General features: G+C 37.4%; 1 protein-coding gene across 3 annotated transcripts; it reads left to right on the top strand.

Moving 5' to 3' along the window:
- Nucleotides 1-974: 974 nt before the first annotated feature.
- On the top strand, nucleotides 975-20,266 carry gyg1b (glycogenin 1b). Of its 3 annotated transcripts, none has more exons than XM_073863856.1 (7): nucleotides 975-1,134; nucleotides 2,295-2,430; nucleotides 4,075-4,249; nucleotides 5,467-5,629; nucleotides 14,570-14,696; nucleotides 18,731-18,938; nucleotides 19,191-20,260. In XM_073863856.1, the coding sequence occupies exons 1-7, from the start codon at nucleotides 1,128-1,130 to the stop codon at nucleotides 19,323-19,325; spliced, it is 951 nt and encodes a 316-aa protein (XP_073719957.1). In that variant the 5' UTR covers nucleotides 975-1,127; the 3' UTR covers nucleotides 19,326-20,260. The 3 variants fall into 3 exon arrangements, with proteins under 3 accessions (XP_073719957.1, XP_055037726.1, XP_073719956.1); XM_055181751.2 differs by lacking the exon at nucleotides 975-1,134 and adding an exon at nucleotides 1,414-1,645 and having other exon boundaries at nucleotides 18,731-18,944; nucleotides 19,200-20,266; XM_073863855.1 differs by lacking the exon at nucleotides 975-1,134 and adding an exon at nucleotides 1,419-1,645 and having other exon boundaries at nucleotides 19,191-20,265.

The following is a 20,266-nucleotide window of genomic DNA, read 5'->3' on the forward strand; positions in this document are numbered from 1 at the left end:
CATGACATCATAGTACCGCGAGAGCGATTCGAAAATGTTATTTTGAATCCCTCTCGCGGTACTGTGATGTCATGAGATTATCGCTATGCGCTGCAGCGCTGCATACATTCGAACAGATTTATAATAAATCTCGTTCGACATCAGTGACCAATATTACATGTTCGTGAGTCAACACTGAATCGGTTAGACATACATTTTCAGCCTATCTTCAGACATCGGACTCACATTATTCATTAACGGTTGGTTGAGCTGCAGTCTGCACGCACGCGCAGCGAATCGCCGCTCCAAAACTGCTCATAATACTATGCCGCTGTAGTGAATGTTTTATTCATTTTTTATTAGTAATTGGCCAATATATTTTACCCCCTTTTTATCTTTAACAAATATGAAACTGGATTTAGATCATTTCTGGATTGTTCATTCGTCTGTGGTGCATTTAACTGTTCATTTATTTATTTATTGTTTGTTTTTATATTCTGATAAACTTAAAAATAATTTGAACTAATAATTAAACTATTTAAATTCGACAAACTTGTGTCAAGTACAGGACGAAGATTTAATTTTATCGTTGTGTTAATGTAATACGCACTACCCATCTCTGACCAGCAGGTGTCACAATAAATTTAAAAAATCTGCTATAAGCATCCTTTCGGTGTTCACTGATATTCCCATGACCATCTGACAACTTGCTCCTGGTTATTTGTTCCAATTGCTTCACATATCCTCTTTATAAAATTCATTATAATTGTATGACATTTGGTCACAAAAAGTCTTTAACAGTCTTAACAGCACACATATGCCTATACCCAACTCCCATAATATATAGCTATTCGACACCAAATAAATCACTGCATGTAGAAAATATTAAATAATATTAAAATGTAAAATCAGACGTTCGATGCATTAAACACATAAACGCAGTTACATGTATAAAACCCCGCCCACACATCATATCAATGGTGGGTGTGTCCGCATAGCCCATTCTGGTCACGTGAGTCGCAGATGTAGTTTGTCCACGATGATATAAAAAAGATCACAGTTTATTTCATAGTCTCTTTAATTAAAGTCAAGCTGCTATCCTTGGGGAGTTCGAGCTACAAAGTAGCTTTGACTCACAAATATCAATCATGGCAGGTATGTGACAAATAATATATGCTGTGTATGTTTACAGTACTGCTTAAGTTTAGATTTAATGTTTTTTTAGGAACTCGAAATATTACGCAGGAGCACCTGTGAACAGCTGAAAGATATGAATGCTAACGTTACATGAGCTGTTTAGAGATGCTCTTACAGATAACAGATTTTCGGTTTATTTCAGTCAAGATATCAGAGCTGCGGATATTGAATTGATCATATTCATATTTTTCATGGCTCTGGGGTTGCAGTTTATGTAATATTGGTTTGTATTGAAATGCATGACTCGTGAATATCAAATCTGTTTGCGATGCATATTTCTTTGCAGACTTGTAATATAGCCTATGCGAAAAATGCATGTCGCGTCTCTGCAGTAGCAGAGCAATAGCAGCACGCGTCGTTTCGCGCAGCATGCGTCGTTTCGCGCAGCACGCGTCGTTGCGCGCATCCGACTTCTGTCATAAAGTCACTCAAAGCCTTCTGCAGTATGTAAATGTGTATACAGTTAAAGGTATTTACTCGCTGTTAAAACACTGTAAACAGGTTTAAGATATACTGTACTGTCTGGTTAATGCATTTCATTTTTGTACAACGTAGGCTATTGTATACGCATTATTGTTGATGAATGCAGTGACTGTAATGCAATTACATGGCCTATATACAACATCAGGGGGTGTAATTTTTGACGCACTGATGTTTCATATGACCTTCTCAAAGCTTGTTTATATTATTTATTTGCAGAAAGAAACTTTCAGTTCCTGCTTCTCCCTGTACATGAGTTTGCTTTGCTGTATATTCCTATAATATGCCTGCTTTATATACAGAAATTATGCATTAACCAAAAACAGTACAATATTTGTATTTATTTGTTTGTTTGTTTGTTTGTTTATTTATGTATTTTTGCATGACTGTAGATTCATTCATAATCACATCTTGTGAACCAATGAATATCTCAGAGAACTATGCTATGCAATTGGTGTATTTCCAGGCTAGTGTACAAATACAATAGATATTCAGCTGTTGATATGTTGGAAGAATTGAAAGGGAGTGCCACCCAATTCACCACTATTTCATGGCCATCTTCCATTCCTTAGCAAGATGCCATAAAAAATTATAGTAAATGTTTATGATGTTTTATAACTCCTCCACTTCTTTCACAGAACAGGCATTTGTCACCTTGGCCACAAATGATAGCTATGCAAAGGGAGCCATGGTGCTTGGGACATCCCTAAAGATCCACAAGACTTCAAATAAACTGGTGGTGCTCATTGGACGGCATGTGTCAGATCAGTCCAGGTACAAAAATGCATGCTGTTTAACATGTACAATATGTGTTTATATGTGCTGAACACAAATGTTCTGTAACACAAAAGTAGAAGTCTAGCAGAATGTTTGAAGTTTTTGTTTTCAAGAGCACCATAAAAAATGAATTAATTATTTTAAAGGGGACATTTCTCAAGACTTTTTTAAGATTTCAAATAAATCTTCGGTGTCCCCAGAGTACATATGTGAAGTTTGAGCTCAAGATATCATATAGATAATTTATAATAGCATGTTCAAATTGCTACTTTGTAGGTGTGAGCAAATATGTGTCGTTTTTGTGTGTGTCTATAAAATGCAAATGAGCTGATCTCTGCACTAAATAGCAGTGCCGTGGTTGGATAGTGCCGATTAAGGGGCGGTATTGTCCCCTTTCTGACATCACAAGGGGAGCCAAATTTCAATTACCTATTTTTTGCATGCTTGCAGAGAATGGTTTGCCAAAACTAAGTTACTAGGTTAATCTTTTTCACATTTTCTATGTTGATAGAAGCACTGGGGACCCAATTATAGCATTTAAACATGGAAAAAGTCAGATTTTAATGATTTGTCCCCTTTAATAAGTCTTCTGAAACCGTAGGGTTGCTTTGTGGGAAACGACGTGAAGCGGAGTAGCTAAAACCCCCTTAGCTGTTATAAAATGCACTGTAACCCCACTTCTTTGCGGAGCTTATTGCTTTTATAAAACGGTTACTTCATATACATAGCAGGATTTCATAAAATAAAACACAAATAAGTTGTAATTCTATTAGTACAAATATTACTCTTCCGCCAAACAAAGTAGTTCCTCAGAATCAAGTGTGGCTGCAACAGAGCGCAGTTCCCAACCAACACAAACGCAACAAAGACACAATGAAAATATAATTTAATTTGGTGTTTATTTTAATAAATCAACATTCATCTAATTTATACATTAACATTTATATCGTGCAACTGTTCCCCGTCAGCGTTTTTTTTTTTTTTTTTGCCACCCAGTTTTAGTTTAATGCCTTACAGAAAAATGATCTTCTTTAAATAAACATAAAATATCAAATGAAAGAACAGACCATCCGCCTTCAAACAACAACAACAAAAAAGTTTCATCCTACCTTCATTTGTTCTCTTATCACCTCTCAAATTTTTAACTAAAAGCGGAGATAATTCAATTTTTGTGAATAACTTTTGTAAGAAATCAGATTCAGAGCCATGACGGTGTTTTTGGTGTTGAGTGAATGCGTCAGTGTTTAAGTTGGGAAAGATCGCCACCCAGTGGATAGCGGAAATATGAATTTGAGGATAAACCCCTCAGGGAACGTTTTCTCTTTATTAACGAGATGACTCAACAAAATGTATTGACGTTTATCTGGATATCGCCATTAATTGTGCAATTGTAGACAAATTAAAAATATGATTAAAGACTGTGGTGTTTATTTTCATAAATCAGTACGCAGCAACAGTGGCGCAGTGATACTTATGTAATGTGGTCTGAACCGTGGGTTTACCGGGGTATTTTATCGCAGCTTAAAACGCGTTTCAACCAATCAGAATGAAGAACCAGAACTGCCCGTTTTATAATTTGCATTTTAGCACGTGTAAATAATGATTGTTATTAAAAATAATGTTTTTTTGAAATCTCTTTAGATCTGTGCTTCAAGAGATCTATGATGAGGTCAGGCTAGTGGATGTGATGGACAGCGGTGACACGGCACATTTGGCCATGATGAAGAGACCTGAGCTTGGTGTCACATTTACCAAACTGCACTGCTGGACACTAACACACTACTCTAAATGTGTCTTTATGGATGCAGACACATTGGTGAGTATTACTCCCATAAATCAATTACGGTTTAGGCTATTTATTCCATACCGATGGGTTTGTGGAGATGTGCTTTGTGAAAACATGCATGAACTTTTTTACAGTGTGGTTTGTCTAAATGGTTTATGTCATTTAAATCACGCAACCTCCTCTTAAGTGCAAAGCACAGTGCTTTTGCTATTATGTTTAACTGGGCTGGCATTTGTTCCCTCAGCTTCAAATGAAGATCTCCATGATGTGTCAGTGAAACATGTTGTTCAAAAAGTAAATAAATATACAATGCAACATTTCCTGTATCAGAAATCGATTGAAAGATGAAAACTGGACATTTCGCACCAGAATTAACCAGAATAGTCTTTTAGTTTGTAGATTATGTTGGCTATAGTGACTTAGGAGACATTAAAGGGCCAATATTATGCCCATTTTTACAAGATGTAATTTAAGTCTCAGGTGTGCCTAGAATGTGTTCGTGAAGTTTCAGTTCAAAATACCCCACAGATCATTTATTAAATGTCCAAAGTGCCCCTATTTGGGTGGGAGCAAAAAAGCGCTGTTTTCGTGTGTGTACCTTTAAATGCAAATGAGCTACAGCTCCTCACTCCCTTACCAACAGACAGTGAGCGCTTTATGTTAAAAATAGATCTGATTCCTGTAAATATAGTCTGAGACAATAATATCTTTAGCATATAAGCGGTACAATGCACTGTGAACTAACATGAACAAACAATTAAAAGCTTTATTTTAAAAAAGTAGGGCTATCAAAAGATTAATCGTGATTAATTGCATACAAAATAAAAGTTTGTTTTTGGATAATATATGTGTGTACACTGTGTGTAGTTATTTTGTATATACACACATGTATTTTAAGAAACATTTGTGTTCATCAGAAAAAAGAAATTCATACAGGTTTAAAACAACATGAGGGTGAGTAAATTTTATTTTAAAGTGAACTATCCCTTTAAGACTTTGCGTGGTGTGTGACGTTTCGAACACTGGGGCTCTTCATCACTTTTAATTAAATATGGAGCTTGGAGCTTTGGTGTGCTGACTTTACATTTAATCATCTTACTTGGTTTTTGGTCAAGCACCCATTTGAGGCTGATGTGCGTGCTTTTGTTTTCTTTCTTTTTTTTTCTAAAAGTACATTTCCCACTAATATAGTGATGCTATAGCAGTCCAGAGTTAAGGTTGCTATCATTTGCTCTGATGTACTATAGGTGGTATCAAACATAGATGAGCTGTTTGACAGAGAGGAGCTGTCTGCAGCCCCGGATCCAGGCTGGCCTGATTGTTTCAACTCTGGTGTGTTCGTGTTTCGCCCGTCTAATGAAACCTACGACAAACTTCTTCAGTACTGCACAGAGCACGGCAGCTTTGATGGTGAGTAAAACACCATCATTTATTTCTCTGTATTGGAAGACTTAAGGGCTCGTTATAGTTGTGCGTAGGTCCTATGGCGTAGGTTCCGCGTCGGTTTTCATTTATACTTTGCGTCATCGTCAACGTGCAAACACGCGCTGGTAGGCAGTATCCACGCGTGTAACAACTGTAGCGCAACCGTCAAAGAAGAAGAAGCTTGGCAAGTTAACCCACAAACGAAGAAGAAACAGCAACTTGTTGTATATGATTTCAGAAGTAAATAAACAGCGACTTTTGTTGCAGTTTGAATTAAATCACTCCTCAACTTGGCCATTCTTTGTTTTCACCGTCGCAAACGGAAATACCAATGACGCAGTTTTTTTTACCTGACGGGAGGGCCAATCACAGTGCTTGCGGTCCGCGTAGACCTGACCCGCTGTTAAAAATTATGCGAGGTGCACGTCAGGCTACTCACAGGCTACGGATAGGCTACGCCGTAGAACTTACGCACGACTATAAATCGGGCTTTACTTTAAAGGTCCACTGTGTAGATTTTTTGGCATCTACTGGTGAATTGCAACCAACGGCTCAGTCCACAGCTCACCCCTCTTTATTAAAGGACAAGTTCGGTATTTTACACTTAAAGCCCTGATTTCAGATTGTTTATGATGAAATAGAACGGCCCTGACTGAAATTTCGACATATGCGGCTGCCCCGAGAATTTTCGGGTGTTTGTTGTTTCACCTCCCACCTCTACAATGGGTGTATAGGTGCACTAGAACAATCCCTCCCAAAATGCATCAAACTTTCGTCCACAAAGACGCGAAACCCACCGAGTGGCCAGGGGCGTCCACTGATATGCCCACACAAAAATCGCCGCAAAAGATGCTTTCCAACAGGTGTTTTAGCATTCGTTGTAAACTTGTGGACCTATTTTTCCAAACGCCTCACACCCGTATATTCTTCCGCTGAGAGCTTGAATAATAGACACTCCAGCCCAGTTGGTGGCGATAATCCGCCTTTGCCAATTGCAAGAATACAAACAACGTTCCCGGCGCGGAGTAATACCGTACCTCACAGCACATCTAATACAAGTCAATGGAGTTGAACAAAAACTACGGTAAAACCTGTTGGAAAGCATCTTTTGCAGTGATTTTTGTGTGAGCATATCAGTGAACACCCCTGACCACTCGGTGAGTTTCACGTCTTTGTAAATGAAAGTTTAATGCATTTTAGGAAGGATTGTTCCAGTGCACCTATACACCCATTGTAGAGGTTGGAGGTGAAACGACAAACACCCGAAAATTCTCGGGGCAGCCGCATATGTCCAAATTTCAGTCAAAATCGTTCTATTTCATCATAAACAATCTGAAAACAGGGCTTTAAGTGTAAAATACCGAACTTGTCCTTTTAAAAACGCATAGTGAAGCTACAGTAGCCGCCACAGGACAAACACATTATCGTCTGAGACAACGTAGGGACAAAACGCTTTCTGGACAGTAGTTTGTCTGTTTAGGGCTACTGTAGAAACATATGTCGGCGACTTCCATGTAAGGAGACCAGTGGTGTATGTAGATATAAAAACGACTCATACTAAGGTAATAAAAACAAAACAGTTCATTATGTAAGGTCTTTATACACCACTGATAAAATAGTTATATTATATTGCATTTCTGTCAAGAGATCCTTTTAAAGGTTTCACAATGCACCTTTAAATTGGAGCAAATGAATTTCAGAGCAGTGAGCATTAAATGAATGCTCTGGGCATATTGTTGATCATCATGGAAATTTAAGCCAGTTGTAAAAGCAAGCCAGCAAGCATGGTTGGCTAAATTTTTAGGAAAAGTACAAAACGTCCATTGAGGAATAAAGCTCGGCTCCAAACACTGTAAATAATTGATTATTATCCCATCTGCAAATAAAATGGTCTCAGTTTTTGGTTGCCCAACTGCACTTATTTATGTTTGGGAGTTTGTCTTGACTTATGTTTATGAGTTTTATGTTTTTTTTGTTTTTTTATGTTTATCTCATATTTTAAGACAAAAGTACAGCATGATGTACACCATGATCTGCATTTTAGTGGGTTTCTGTTTTCCAGCATTTCCAGCTATTAGTTTGGTAAAGGTCATTTCTACATATGGCAGTGTTTTCCGATGGGAATACTCTGGAGAAAAGTAACATGTCACAACATGTTGGATAGCTTGGAATAAAAATGCTTTCAGAAATATGTGCAGCACTTCCTGAAAAGCAAGCACTTTTCCAATATGCCATTTGTTTAGATCAGTGTTTCCCAATCCTGGTCCTCGAGGCCCCCCTCCCAGAAAGTTTTCGATGTGTCCTTATTTAACACACCTTATTTAACTCATCAGCTTGTTAGGGAGACGTCTTTATTATTTTGGAAGGAGGCTAATAAGTTAAATCAGATGTTTTAAATAAGGAGACATCTAAAACTTTCTGGGAGGGGGGACTCGAGGACCAGGATTGGAAAACACTGGTTTAGATCATTTGTTCAAAGTAAAATATAAAAAATCTGTTTACTGTACCTCAGGCTGTAGTAAATAATCAAAACTAGCATTTAAAATTATCCCTATATTTATACAGTCTTGTTTTAGAAAGCTGGTTAAAGCATACAGTTCCATCTGACACATCTTTGTAAATACCTACAGTACACACCCAATACTTTGACATGTGTTCATCTTACACACACTGTCAGTCATAATTAAGCCGTCTCTACTCATTTGCATATCTGAATTATCTCAAGCGAATGTACAGTACACAACACCCAGATATTGCCCAACTGTTTATAGGTCTAGCAAGAGGAATTTGGCCCAGGGCTCGCACGACAAACAAAAACCCATTTAAGGCAACCATTTTTCTTTCATTTCTGCAGCCACTTCTTGGCATAGTTGCATGTTATGCAACTTTTATGGGTTTAGTACGAATAAAGCATGCACTAATCCTTATTACAACTTATTTGATTAGAAGACAGATAATTGTTCACACATGCCGGTCAGTATAGGTGACTGAAAGGAAAGTTTGCCAAGATTTTTGGCAAATGTTTTTGGCCTGGTTTTACCTCAGCAAGACAGTGGACTCATTCTTATGGGTCTTGCTGTGAATACATAACCAATGAGAAACCAATAACAGTAGATTGTTGAAGAAGCTCTTATACAAAAAAAGGTACAAGAAGGTACATAAGTTGTCACTGGGCAGTACCTTCACAAAATGTGCATAAGTTCCTGTATAACTCTGTGGTAGAGCATTGTGTTTGCAGCACAAAAGGTCATGGGTTCGAACCCAGGGAACACAAGTGGGTGATTCTCACGAAAACTTGGTTTTAAAAATGTCAAGCATGAAAATGTAAAAATTGCTTAAATTTACATTTTTTCCCACCAGACATTGAAAAACAAAGTCTGGAGTAAATGGGAACATTAATTTAAAAACTTTTACTTATCATTTAACACTTTTTGTATCATAATTAAACAAAATTAGTCCTAAAAAAATCTCATTACCGCAACAGTCAGAAAACATCAACACTGACATATTTTCAAAATGACATGACAAACCTGAAAGAACATAATTTGGAGATTCTGCACATGCATTTAAAATCAAAGTATTATGCTTCTATTAATTAAATTAACATTTAATAAGCATCTGTTGCGGTAATGATAATCAAAATGTCGTGTAAGCATTCTGACAAGACAATATTTCAAATTCACTGTCAAAAAAATGATCTTACCTGGTAGCCATCTTGAAGTAACTGGTCCATGTGCTTGGTCACTCAAAATCAAACTTTATTAAAATTCTGTCTGTGTGCTTAAACTCTTCTCAAAAAGTGTTGCGGAGGATGAGAACATCAGGCATGGACACATCATTGTGAGGATTTGCAGGACAGATGAACCCAAATGCAGACGATGTCGGGGAAAACAGAAAACACTTTTATTTTTACACTTAACACTAACAAAACAAAGACCCACGAGGGGGTACAGGACATGAAACATGAAACACTACACTTCTACTAGTTAGCAAGACTTGACTAGACCGTACAACAAGGTACAGAACACAGCACAACACAGTGATCCTGCACAGAACTAAAGAAACACTGACATTAAATAGAATGAACCAAACAAGATAACGAGCAGGGAACAGGTGATGGGAATAAACTAATGATTACCAATAAGCAGGAGAACGGGGGGGCGGGGACAAGAGACAAGACACCGGAGGGACATGCCAAACACAAAAACAACGCATGAACCTCCACACAAGGCCAGGGACTGCCAGAACTCTGCCACCATGACAAAATACTAATTTAACAAGACTTCAAGGCAGAGTCCTGACAATCATTTTCCTAATTTTTCTTCATTATTATTATACATGAATATTCAGTAAATATTTTTTCTGTCATCTAAAGTAGTCTAGCAAAACATCCATTTATTTTTTTTTCTTAATATTTTTGTTAATTTGATTAAATTACAACATAACGCATGTTCAACCACAGCCGGACACATTGCGGTAATGAGAATTTCAGCAGAAAATCAGATAAAATTTACAATTATAAATTCTTATGTTGAAATCACACATTGTGCAAGGTAGATCACAGTATTGTGTTAATTCTGATGCTTTTTAATGTTACTTTATTACACATTTTAAAGCTAAAATCATTAGTGCCGTGGTGTTTCAATGGTTTCGTGAGAATCACCCAAGTACTGATAAAATGTACAGCTTGTAATACACTGTAAGTCGCTTTGCATAAAAGTATCTGCCAAATGCATAAATAACTAAATAAATAAAAAATAAGTTACACGGGATAAGTTTATTCTTGGTACCTAGTGTGATTTAGAAATTAACCCCATACATCTGAGTTTTGTGTGGCCCATTCGCATGGGATAAGCAAAGCAAAAAAACGAAATAAAAAATCACAGTAAAAATTATATATGATCCCACCAAATCCTGGCCAAATTACAGAGATGCCAATGCGCACATGACCAATATTATCACAGGTGGGTTATTTGCGGGGGAATTTTTACTTCACAAATTACAGACATGGCAGATTCGCACAGGATAAAGATCACAGAAAAACTCCGCAGTTATTACAAATCACTAGATGTAGGTTTTTGTACCTCACAGGTAATAATCTGTACCAAAATGGTATTCCCTACTGGAATAAACAGTATAAGCTGGTTTTAGCTGGTCTCCCAGCTTGTTATTAGCTGGTTTTGCTGGTGTAGCAAGCTGTTCTAGCTGTGTTTTGGTCACTTTTTAAGCTTGTCTAGCTGGAAAACCATTTTAAACCAGCTACTGCCCCATTAAATCAGCTAAAACCCATGCTGGTCTTAGCCGGATGTTTCAGTAGGGTTAGGACCTTTTTAATGTTACCATCCCAGTGACAACTTTTCTATTATAGCTTTGGTCACTTTAAAGGAGCTGATGGTTTGGGATTTGATAATTAGGCTTTGCAACATTTGTATGCTTTAAAAGAAGCACAGAGTCTTGTCAGCTGTGACCAATGAGAGATTTTGTTTATTTTTGGATTCCACGTTGGCTTTAAAGTAACCACTTGATATCTTCGCAACATCTTCTGGGCCGTTTCCCATTGATACATTAATGCTGTAATTGTGTGCTAATTTGTACTAATTGCTTTATTTTTAGCAGGGTTCGTTTATAGCCACAACAGGAATGAAATGAACTTGTCTTGACTTTTGACAATACTGTAAGTCTTATTATGGCATTTCCTGTTTAAATACTTGTGTAAGAAAATTAGGAAAGAGCATAAGAATCTGGATTTGTACATATATTTGAACTAAATGCTAGTGGTGTTTGTCCATGTAAAATGCACCACTACAATGGAAGAGTGTTTTGGTATTTTCTAGGGTGAATGCAGTTGCTAGGAAGTTCTGGGTATGTTGCTAGTGGTCAGAAGAGCAAAATCTTTCAATTTAAAAGTATTAAAGTCCTATTTCCAAAAAATAGTAATATCAAAAGTCTATTTTCCTCCTTCTTACCCATGATATTTGATCATTTACGGCAGTAGTACAAACACTGTGAGCTAACATATGAGTTATTTTTTACCCATAATGGGTAAATATTGGACGGAACACGTGCTGGGTTGGAGATGACACCATGCTGGGTTAAAAATTACCCAATGTTGGGTTGTTGTTATGCAACCATATGGTATAATAACCCAGTTATTGGGTTAAAACAACCCAGCACAAGGTCATTTTTAACCCAGCGGTGTGTTCTGTCCAATACTTACCTATAGCCTGACGTTGTCATACTCAATTCTAGTCAGAATTTGAGTCTGATACCGCTCCATTGCTATTATTATGAGGCGTGTCTCAACCGAACAATGCCTCTGCACTCAATTGGATAGACCTACGACCAATCAGAGCAACGGAGTGTGTAACGTATGTTGAAATGTCGTCTTTAGCAGCCTGACCGAACTGCTAGTTATTTCACTACAATGACACTAACATTGCGATTATACTAAGCCTGAGTTAGCGAACGTACATCACCTACTATGTTTACAACATTTCATTTATATCACAACATTAAGTATTAAGTCATACAGTCGGACTATCTCTTACCATTTGTACGTTAGGTGAACTTCATCCACGACGATACCCATTACGTTGGCTGCAAAAAATATCGGTCCCTCCACTTATTCAGCAACCACGATTCCGGGCTTCCGAAAAGACGCTGGCAACGACCGCTAATTATATCCATCTCGTCGTGCACGCCGAGTTGCATCGCCGTGATACCCATTTCAGTTCCTTCTTTAACTTGGTCCTCCATAAGTGCGACCAAAGGAGAAACAGCGACAATAGGGTTTTCATGTCCCGTCTTCATAGCGACCAGATAAATGAAATGTTTGCCGAATCCCGTAGGAAGGACGGCAAAAACATCTTTCCGATCAACAAATGCCTTGATCGCGTTTTTCTGTTGCTCTGTCGATATCTTTTCGAACAGACTCGATGTCAGAATCCACACATTTGAATTCTACATCGGCAGCCATTTCGTTGTAAACAGATTCAACACACGCGCTCTTTGGTGACGTGATTGATTACGTTACTGTTGATCATCTGTCCATCATCGTATAAAGCCCGCCCTGACAATTTGATTGGTCGACCAGCTTTGGGTTTCGCATAGAAGCTCCTCAACAGAAAAACCCCAGACCGATCTTCCCATTTTCAAAATGTTGTGGGCGGGGCTAAGATCAGCTGGCACCCAGGTTAATACTTACCCATTATGGGTGAAAAATAACCCAGACATTTTCAGAGTGCACTTTTAGCATAGCTTAGCATAATCCATTGAATCTGATTAGACCATTAGCATCGCGCTCAAATGATATTACGCAGCGCCCAAAAATAGTCCCCTTGGTTACTTTTAATAGCAGGGGACTATTTTCGGGCACTGCGAAATATCATTGCGCCTGTTGCAGCCATGGTGCGACAGCAAAGTCATTGAGTATTGCGCCGGAGTGAGGGTGTAGTTCCTAGTCATATCGGCCTAGAAAATCACAACTTTTAATTTTCCATCGGTCTTAGTACACGATGTAACTACAGAAGATTCAAGTTTTAAATACGAAAAATATTGAAACTCTTTGGTTACTTTTGACTGTGATGCTAATGGTCTGATCAGATTCAGTGGGTTATGCTGAGCTGTGCTAAAAGTGGTACCACCAGACCCGGAGATCAGCTGAATGGATTCCAAAACGGTAAAAATCAAATGTTTAAATCTAGGGAAGCTGGAAAATCGGCATATTAAGAGTTTCGTTGCAAAACGAGATAACCATTTGTAATTGTTCAGAAATCTCATTTTTTAGTTGTGCATTCCAATTAATTTCAATTCAACTGCAGTTGGTTTGTTTTGATTTAAACCTTCATAACTTAAAAAATACAGCTAAGTAGCACAATAAAACAAAATAAAAACATGATAACATAATAATAAACATGTTTTGACAAAAATGTTAAAAAATTGATTTATCTCGTTTTGCAACGAAACTCTTCATATTCTCAAAAAAAGTGGAGTGTCCCTTTAATGTTAATTTCAAGATTTACTAATACATTTGTAGCATCAAAGCTTTTTTGTGTTAATATTAATGCACCATAAACACTGTTCATGTAGCTCAGATGGCAAAAAATATAGCTCATTAATACTTCATATCAGCTAATACAAATTAAATATAATAAATGGGATCTTACTGGGTATAGTGTTTTCAGGCCTGAATGTGAGCAATAGAGATGTTTGCCCTAATGTGTTTTATATATCAGCCATGAATGCACAATAACTTGAGTTCAAACCAGCCAGCTTTGCTTGCCGTTAAAACGACCAGTTTTTCAAAGACAAAGCATATCTGTGTTCACTCGCACAAGCAATTTGGTGTGGGCATCTTTCCATTTACCCGGTTATTGCAGTCCTGATGTCCAGCTGGCATCGCACGGTCCAGTTCTCATCCTCTGCCAATGTCAACCATCAAAACCCTCTGCATTCCTGCACGGTCCTGCTCATCCTCTCAAAATGAACAACTAAAGGCCACAGCCATGTTTGTTGAGCCCCTTGAACAAAGGAAGACCCTGAGGAGAAATCTGAAACCTAGAATTTTATCAGCAGTTTATTCCAGGCGTCTTGGTTTGATCTGTTTAAAGTCTTGTGGGTTTGAAACCCCATATGAGTTGGATGATGACAGGATTTTACATTTTTAGGTAAACTATCCCTTTAATAGATTGCTTGTAAAATCATACACACATTGTATGGCAGTCATACAGTAATAAATCTCCAGACTGATAGCAGATAGCCATATCCATACTGTAGGTCTCTGCATAATATTACTCTTACACTCAAGGCTTGCTATATAGCTAGATATTATATAGAGGACTAAATAGAGGCTGGTTAAATATGGGATTTCTTTGGAATAATCATTGTCACCTTTAACTGCTTAAATGAAGTTTATTTTTCAAACAGGAGGGGACCAGGGAGTTTTAAATGGCTTCTTCAGTGACTGGTCAACAGCTGACATCAACAAACATCTTCCATTCATCTATAATATGAGCAGCATAGCAATATACACGTATCTTCCAGCATTTAAACAGTAAGTAATACTCATATGCACTACTTAGCACTTTACAAACGACTCCTGCTGTTACGTCATCGCTAAGACTATATTGATGTTGCCATCTGGTGACTGTCAAGACCAGTAAGAAGATCCACGAGCGCGTCACATGAAGACTCTACATATATACTGTACATGATATCAGGTTACAGTCATGTAGACGTTAAGCCGTAGTCACACGGGAATTTCGGAATGCCAAACTTTTATGCAGATCCCCGGGCAGCAACCAGAAATGACATCACATGCTAAAGTGTTGTTTTTATTCACACATCAATCATATATTCCAACTTACTTGCACCACTATGATTGCTTTTGATATAACAAAATGCCATAATGTTATTTTTAAGTTTTCCTCCACCTGAAAAGTGAAGTGGTGCTGTGACGTATCCATCATCTGTTGGTCACACGCCTTCCCATGAGACGAATTTGCAGAGGATGGTTAAGAGCATAAGGGTGGGATTTATTTCTCCTCAGAAAATCTCTGGTGAACTGATTCAGATGGCTTAAAATAGAGCCTTATACTCTCACATTCATACTGCATATATGTAGGGGAGAGCAGGGCTAACGCTTTTTGGTTTTGGCTCATCATTCAAAAATATTTGAGTTTGATTAATTACATTTTTACACAAGCAATACAAACATCTCTGCTATCAACATTTGAAGTTTGTTTCTAGTACTTACCATTCTTGGACAATTACACCAAACATGACAGAAGTGCAAACGTTACAACTTACTCCATAGATGGGGTTAATTGCAGTGGCGGCCGGGACTTCTTTTTTCGAGGGCGTTTGATGCGAAATTCGTATTCGAATTATGTATGTGGCCTGTCATGTGTGTGGTTCCTTATTTCAAATGTGCATCACGTGTCCTGCCAAAATAAGTGTCTGCTGCAGACGCGTCTAAAGGGTTTATGATAAAAGAGACGCTCGCGTTTGCCAGACACTCGCATAATCTCATCCCTAATCAGAGTTTACTGTTAAAGGTGCAGTGTGTAATTTTTAGAAGAATCTCTTGACAGAAATGCAAAATAATAAACAAAACTATATGATCAGGGGTGTATAAAGACCTTTCATAATTAACCGTTGTGTTTATTGCCTTAGAATGAGACGTTTTTATCTACATACACCGAGGGTCCCCCTACATGGAAGTCGCCATTTTGTCCCGCCATGTTTCTACAGAAGCTCATAATGGACAAACTTTTTTATTAAATTGTCTCCAGTGATGAAATGTTTGTCCTGTGTTGGCTACCGTAGCTTCTCTATGCGTTTCAAAAGCAAGGGGTGAGCAGTGGACTGAGCTGTTGGTTGCAATTTGCAACCTCACCACTAGATGCTGCTAAAATTTACACACTGCACCTTTAAGGGAGTGTCTTGCATGTATTTTGTTAACGTGACCGTCTCTTTTATCATAAACAGTTTTGACACCTGTGAAAACACAGTTTCAAAATCAAATTCTGAGATAATGGGCATCAAAGTCTGATTTTAGCCATTCATTTCATTATGATTTTAATCTTTAAAAAAAAATTTATTCAATTTTATTTATATAGCGCTTTTCACAATTGGTAAATGTTTCAAAGCAGCTTTACGTTAATAGAAGCAGTGAAAAGCACAGAAAAGCGAAAGATAGCGCAACATAATACTCGATAGCATAAGCAGCTAAATTTGCTGCGGCTATGAATCAACATTATAAGCGTGCGTATCAGAGTTGTATAGTACTTAAGTATTTTTACTTTCTACATAAAAGTAAATTTTCAATTATTTGTATTTTATTAGTGTTTTTCTTTGGAAAACCAACATTCCAAAACATATTATCATAATTTTTACTCCACTACATGTCATAATTATACGTTTTTGGTTTATATTTAATATTTAAGTACATTAAACATCTAGTAATTTTTTGTACTTTTACTTAAGTTAAAAAAAATCGTACTTTTACTCAAAAAAGTACAAGTTCACAATTTTTATGTATTAGCCATTAAATCAATTTTAATATGCAATATGTAAGGAATAATTGACGACGGGCCATTGAATTATAAGAAAATAATGCACACCAAGGTGGTAATGCGGCACGACGCGAAGCGGAGTGACGTTACACCGCAGGTGTGCATTATTCTCAAATAATTCAAAGGACCGGAGTCAACCACTCCGCTTATACCACGGTTACCACAAACATTGCTCTGGTGCCTATTTTTAAGACATTTGAAAAATTAGGTGTGCGGTTTACAGAAAAATAATCAACACCCATAGAACATTTCTCAGCCAATCAGAATGCAGCATTCAACAGCTCCGTGGTATAAATAATGAATAATACACAGAATTATTTTATGCTTTAGAATGTAGTGAAAATTTTTTAGTAAAGAAAAGTAAATTTTTTCCCAAGACAAACACTTTGCATACATTAATGGAAAATGTAACTAAAATACTTAAGTATTATACACCTCTGGTGTGTATTACTAATGTATCGTAAAGAAGAGGGTGCTAAGTTAAGCGACTTTTTAGCCGGGGAAATAATAAAGTCCTGGGAGGGAAAAACCCTTGGGAGATATATATATATATATATATATATATATATATATATGTATATATACACATGTAAACGGATAAGGAGATTAAGCGGCTTCTGCCGGTGGTTGTTGGTGAGGCATCAGCTGGGCATCACGTTGAAGGACGGCCAGTAGATCAGAGGTGTCCCGACTTTCACATTTACTGGAACTGGGTCTGTTTGTCTCATTGTCCTCGGGGTCGACGTGACGTGACGTTATTCAATAAATATTAAAGATATGAATAAAAATAAATTTGACACACGATTTTTGATAAGACAGTCACATTTATTTTGTTGGCAGCCAGCAATCATTCGTGTGTAGCTTATTTAAAACAACAGCAAGAATTACGCTAACGTTAGCGGTTTTCATATCGTAAATGCTGAGGGGTTAGTTGTAACACAGCGTTACAATTAACCCCGCTGGGTCAAAATATTTTCAAGCCCACCAAAAAAGTTGCTAGACCGGCAGACATATTTCAAAACGATGCTATGTTTTAGTCAACAGACACTTGATTAAGATCTCAAACCACTGGATTTGGTATCTTACACACCCAGCTTAGAAACCGAAAAAAAAACATATGATGAAAAAATTTACTTACATGCCACAAAAACACTCGTTCATCAATAACTCTCTGGAAAAACATTATACATTTCCAATAATTTTTCGGAGATCGTCTTTTGGCAATGTGAAAACAATACGGAAAAACAAAATGCTCAAACTTGTGCAACAATGTAAACAGTTCGTGTTACAATAGTTAGTTTTTGCTCCACGCACCCCTACTTGTTTTCCCTGTATTTCTACAACACTGGTTAAGTTTTAAAAGTTTTTAGGAGTTTTACAGATTGAGTGAATAGTGGAAAGCAGGCCAAAACTAACTAGTTTTTGGCACAGTGGTTAAGTGGGTAGCACTGTTGCCTCACAGCAAAAGGTCCCCGGTTAGAGCCCCGGCTAGGTCAGGTGGCCTTTCTGTATAAAGTTTTCTGTATAAAGCCTATTGAAGGCAAATCCATGTGTTTATGAGATGTGTATTATTTTCCAAGGATGCAAGCTTGGAAAATATGACGCATATTTTTTGGCTTTAAAGAAAGATGGTATTCTGTAGTAACCTACCCAGGGCCCAAACTTGAATCCAATAGGCTTTATGCCCAGCTGCACAACTTCTTGAACTTCAGCCAGCTCCTTATTTCATGTCTGCCATTATTGGACAAACTGATTAATCCAGGTGTGTCTGATTATTGTTGTTGTGACGTCAGGCACACCTGGATTAATCAGTTTGTCCAATAATGGCAGACAGGAAACAAGGAGCTGACTGAAGTTCAGGAAGTAGTGCAGCTGGGCATAAAGCCTATTGAGCTAATTTATAGTATGATGTCTGACACTCACCATCAAATCCCCAAGATGACTCAAGGCTATAATTGGTGCTAAAGGAATGCAGAAATCCCTGCTGAATAAAGTCTCTCTGTGTTTTTAGATATGGTGCAAACGCAAAAGTGGTCCACTTTCTAGGCCGGATGAAGCCGTGGAGTTACACGTATGACCCCGAGCAGAGGAGAGTGCGAGGGGATGTTCAGGGGGCGACCTCTCACCCCAGCTTTCTCCTGGAGTGGTGGCATCTGTACAGTAGGGAAGTGGTGCCCATGTTGCTCAGAGAGTATGGAGACTTGCCCTTTAACTCCGGCTGTGAAGTAAGACCTTAAATCTGACACATTACTACATACAGTGTATTAAACTTTGCACAATATAAGTTTTGCGTGAAAGATGCATTTCCATAAGTATGCTTGGCTGCATCCCAATTCCTATAGTTTATACTGTGCACAATAAAGTATGTACTTTAGTATGTTTTTTTATTTCTTTGTCAATTATATGGGACTTTTAAACTGTAAATTGCTAAAAAGTTTTAATAGTAATTTTCTTGTTTTTTATCAATTTGTTGTGAACAGGAGGATCCTCTGCCCCCTTTGACCTCAGCAGAGCGCAGGAAGAGGTGGGAACAAGGTCAGGCCGACTACATGGGAATAGACTCTTTTGACAACATTCAGATAAAGCTTGATGCTTTCCTTAAATAAAAAGGATTCAGTGAGGGAATTAAAATCGTAAATTCTCAACATGCAGTTTTTGCAGAGTAACAAGTCTAGATACAGTTTACTGTTACTATTGTTTGGGAAGCACATGAGCTATGCAATGCTGTTACACTTATGTGGTATGTTAAATCATTTCACTCTTTCTTTTTTATACACTGTCAGTCATTTATTGAAACTTGCAAGAGCCTTTCCATGCAAAATCTGCATAACACTTTCTTGGGCTTAAAAAAGTGAAAAAAGTTTAGGTCACTTGACTGAATTAAAAACTATATTAAAACCTTTTGTCCTGACAACAACTTTATGAATGTATGTGAAGAAAATAGAATTGTGCCAACATCAAATTCTTACATTGCAAAACAAAATTGTGACCCTGGACCACAAAACCAATCATAAGTCACAGGTATATTTGTAGCAATACCCAACAATACATTATATGGGTCAAAATTAAAAAAAATTGTATGCCATAAATTTATTAGGATATTAAGAACATGCTCTATGAAGACATTCCTTGCGTCAGTATATTAAAATTGTATGTATCATCAGTAATGTGTTACTAAGCACTTCATTTGGACAATTTTAAAGGCGATTTTCTCAACAAAAAAATAAATAATAATAAAAAAATATATATATATATATATATTATGGCTGGTTTTGTGGTCCAGGCTCACAATTATGGTTATTTTTTTATATCGCACTTGGGCCTAATTATAAAAGAAAAAGAATATAATACAAATCCATTCAATATTGTTAAGAAGCATCTCAGTGTGAGACCTTAAAGGAATATTCCATTTTCTTGGGAGAAGAATCCAGATGGTTTGCTCGCCACCATGTCATCCGGGATGTTGATGTCTTTCTTTGTTCAGTCGAGAGGAAATTGTGTTTTTTGGGGAAAACATTGCAGGATTTTTCTCATTTTGGTGGACTTT

The sequence above is a fragment of the Misgurnus anguillicaudatus genome, chromosome 25, assembly GCF_027580225.2.
Source record: "Misgurnus anguillicaudatus chromosome 25, ASM2758022v2, whole genome shotgun sequence".
NCBI lineage: Eukaryota > Metazoa > Chordata > Actinopteri > Cypriniformes > Cobitidae > Misgurnus > Misgurnus anguillicaudatus.

What these genes read in the sequence shown, in the direction of transcription:
- gyg1b (XM_073863855.1), top strand. Translation starts at nt 1,492, where the DNA reads ATGTCGCGTCTCTGCAGTAGCAGAGCAATAGCAGCACGCGTCGTTTCG. An exon ending in AGAGCACGGCAGCTTTGATG is followed by an intron (nt 5,630 to 14,569) that starts GTGAGTAAAACA and finishes TTTTTCAAACAG; the next exon opens with GAGGGGACCAGGGAGTTTTA. An exon ending in TATCTTCCAGCATTTAAACA is followed by an intron (nt 14,697 to 18,730) that starts GTAAGTAATACT and finishes CTGTGTTTTTAG; the next exon opens with ATATGGTGCAAACGCAAAAG.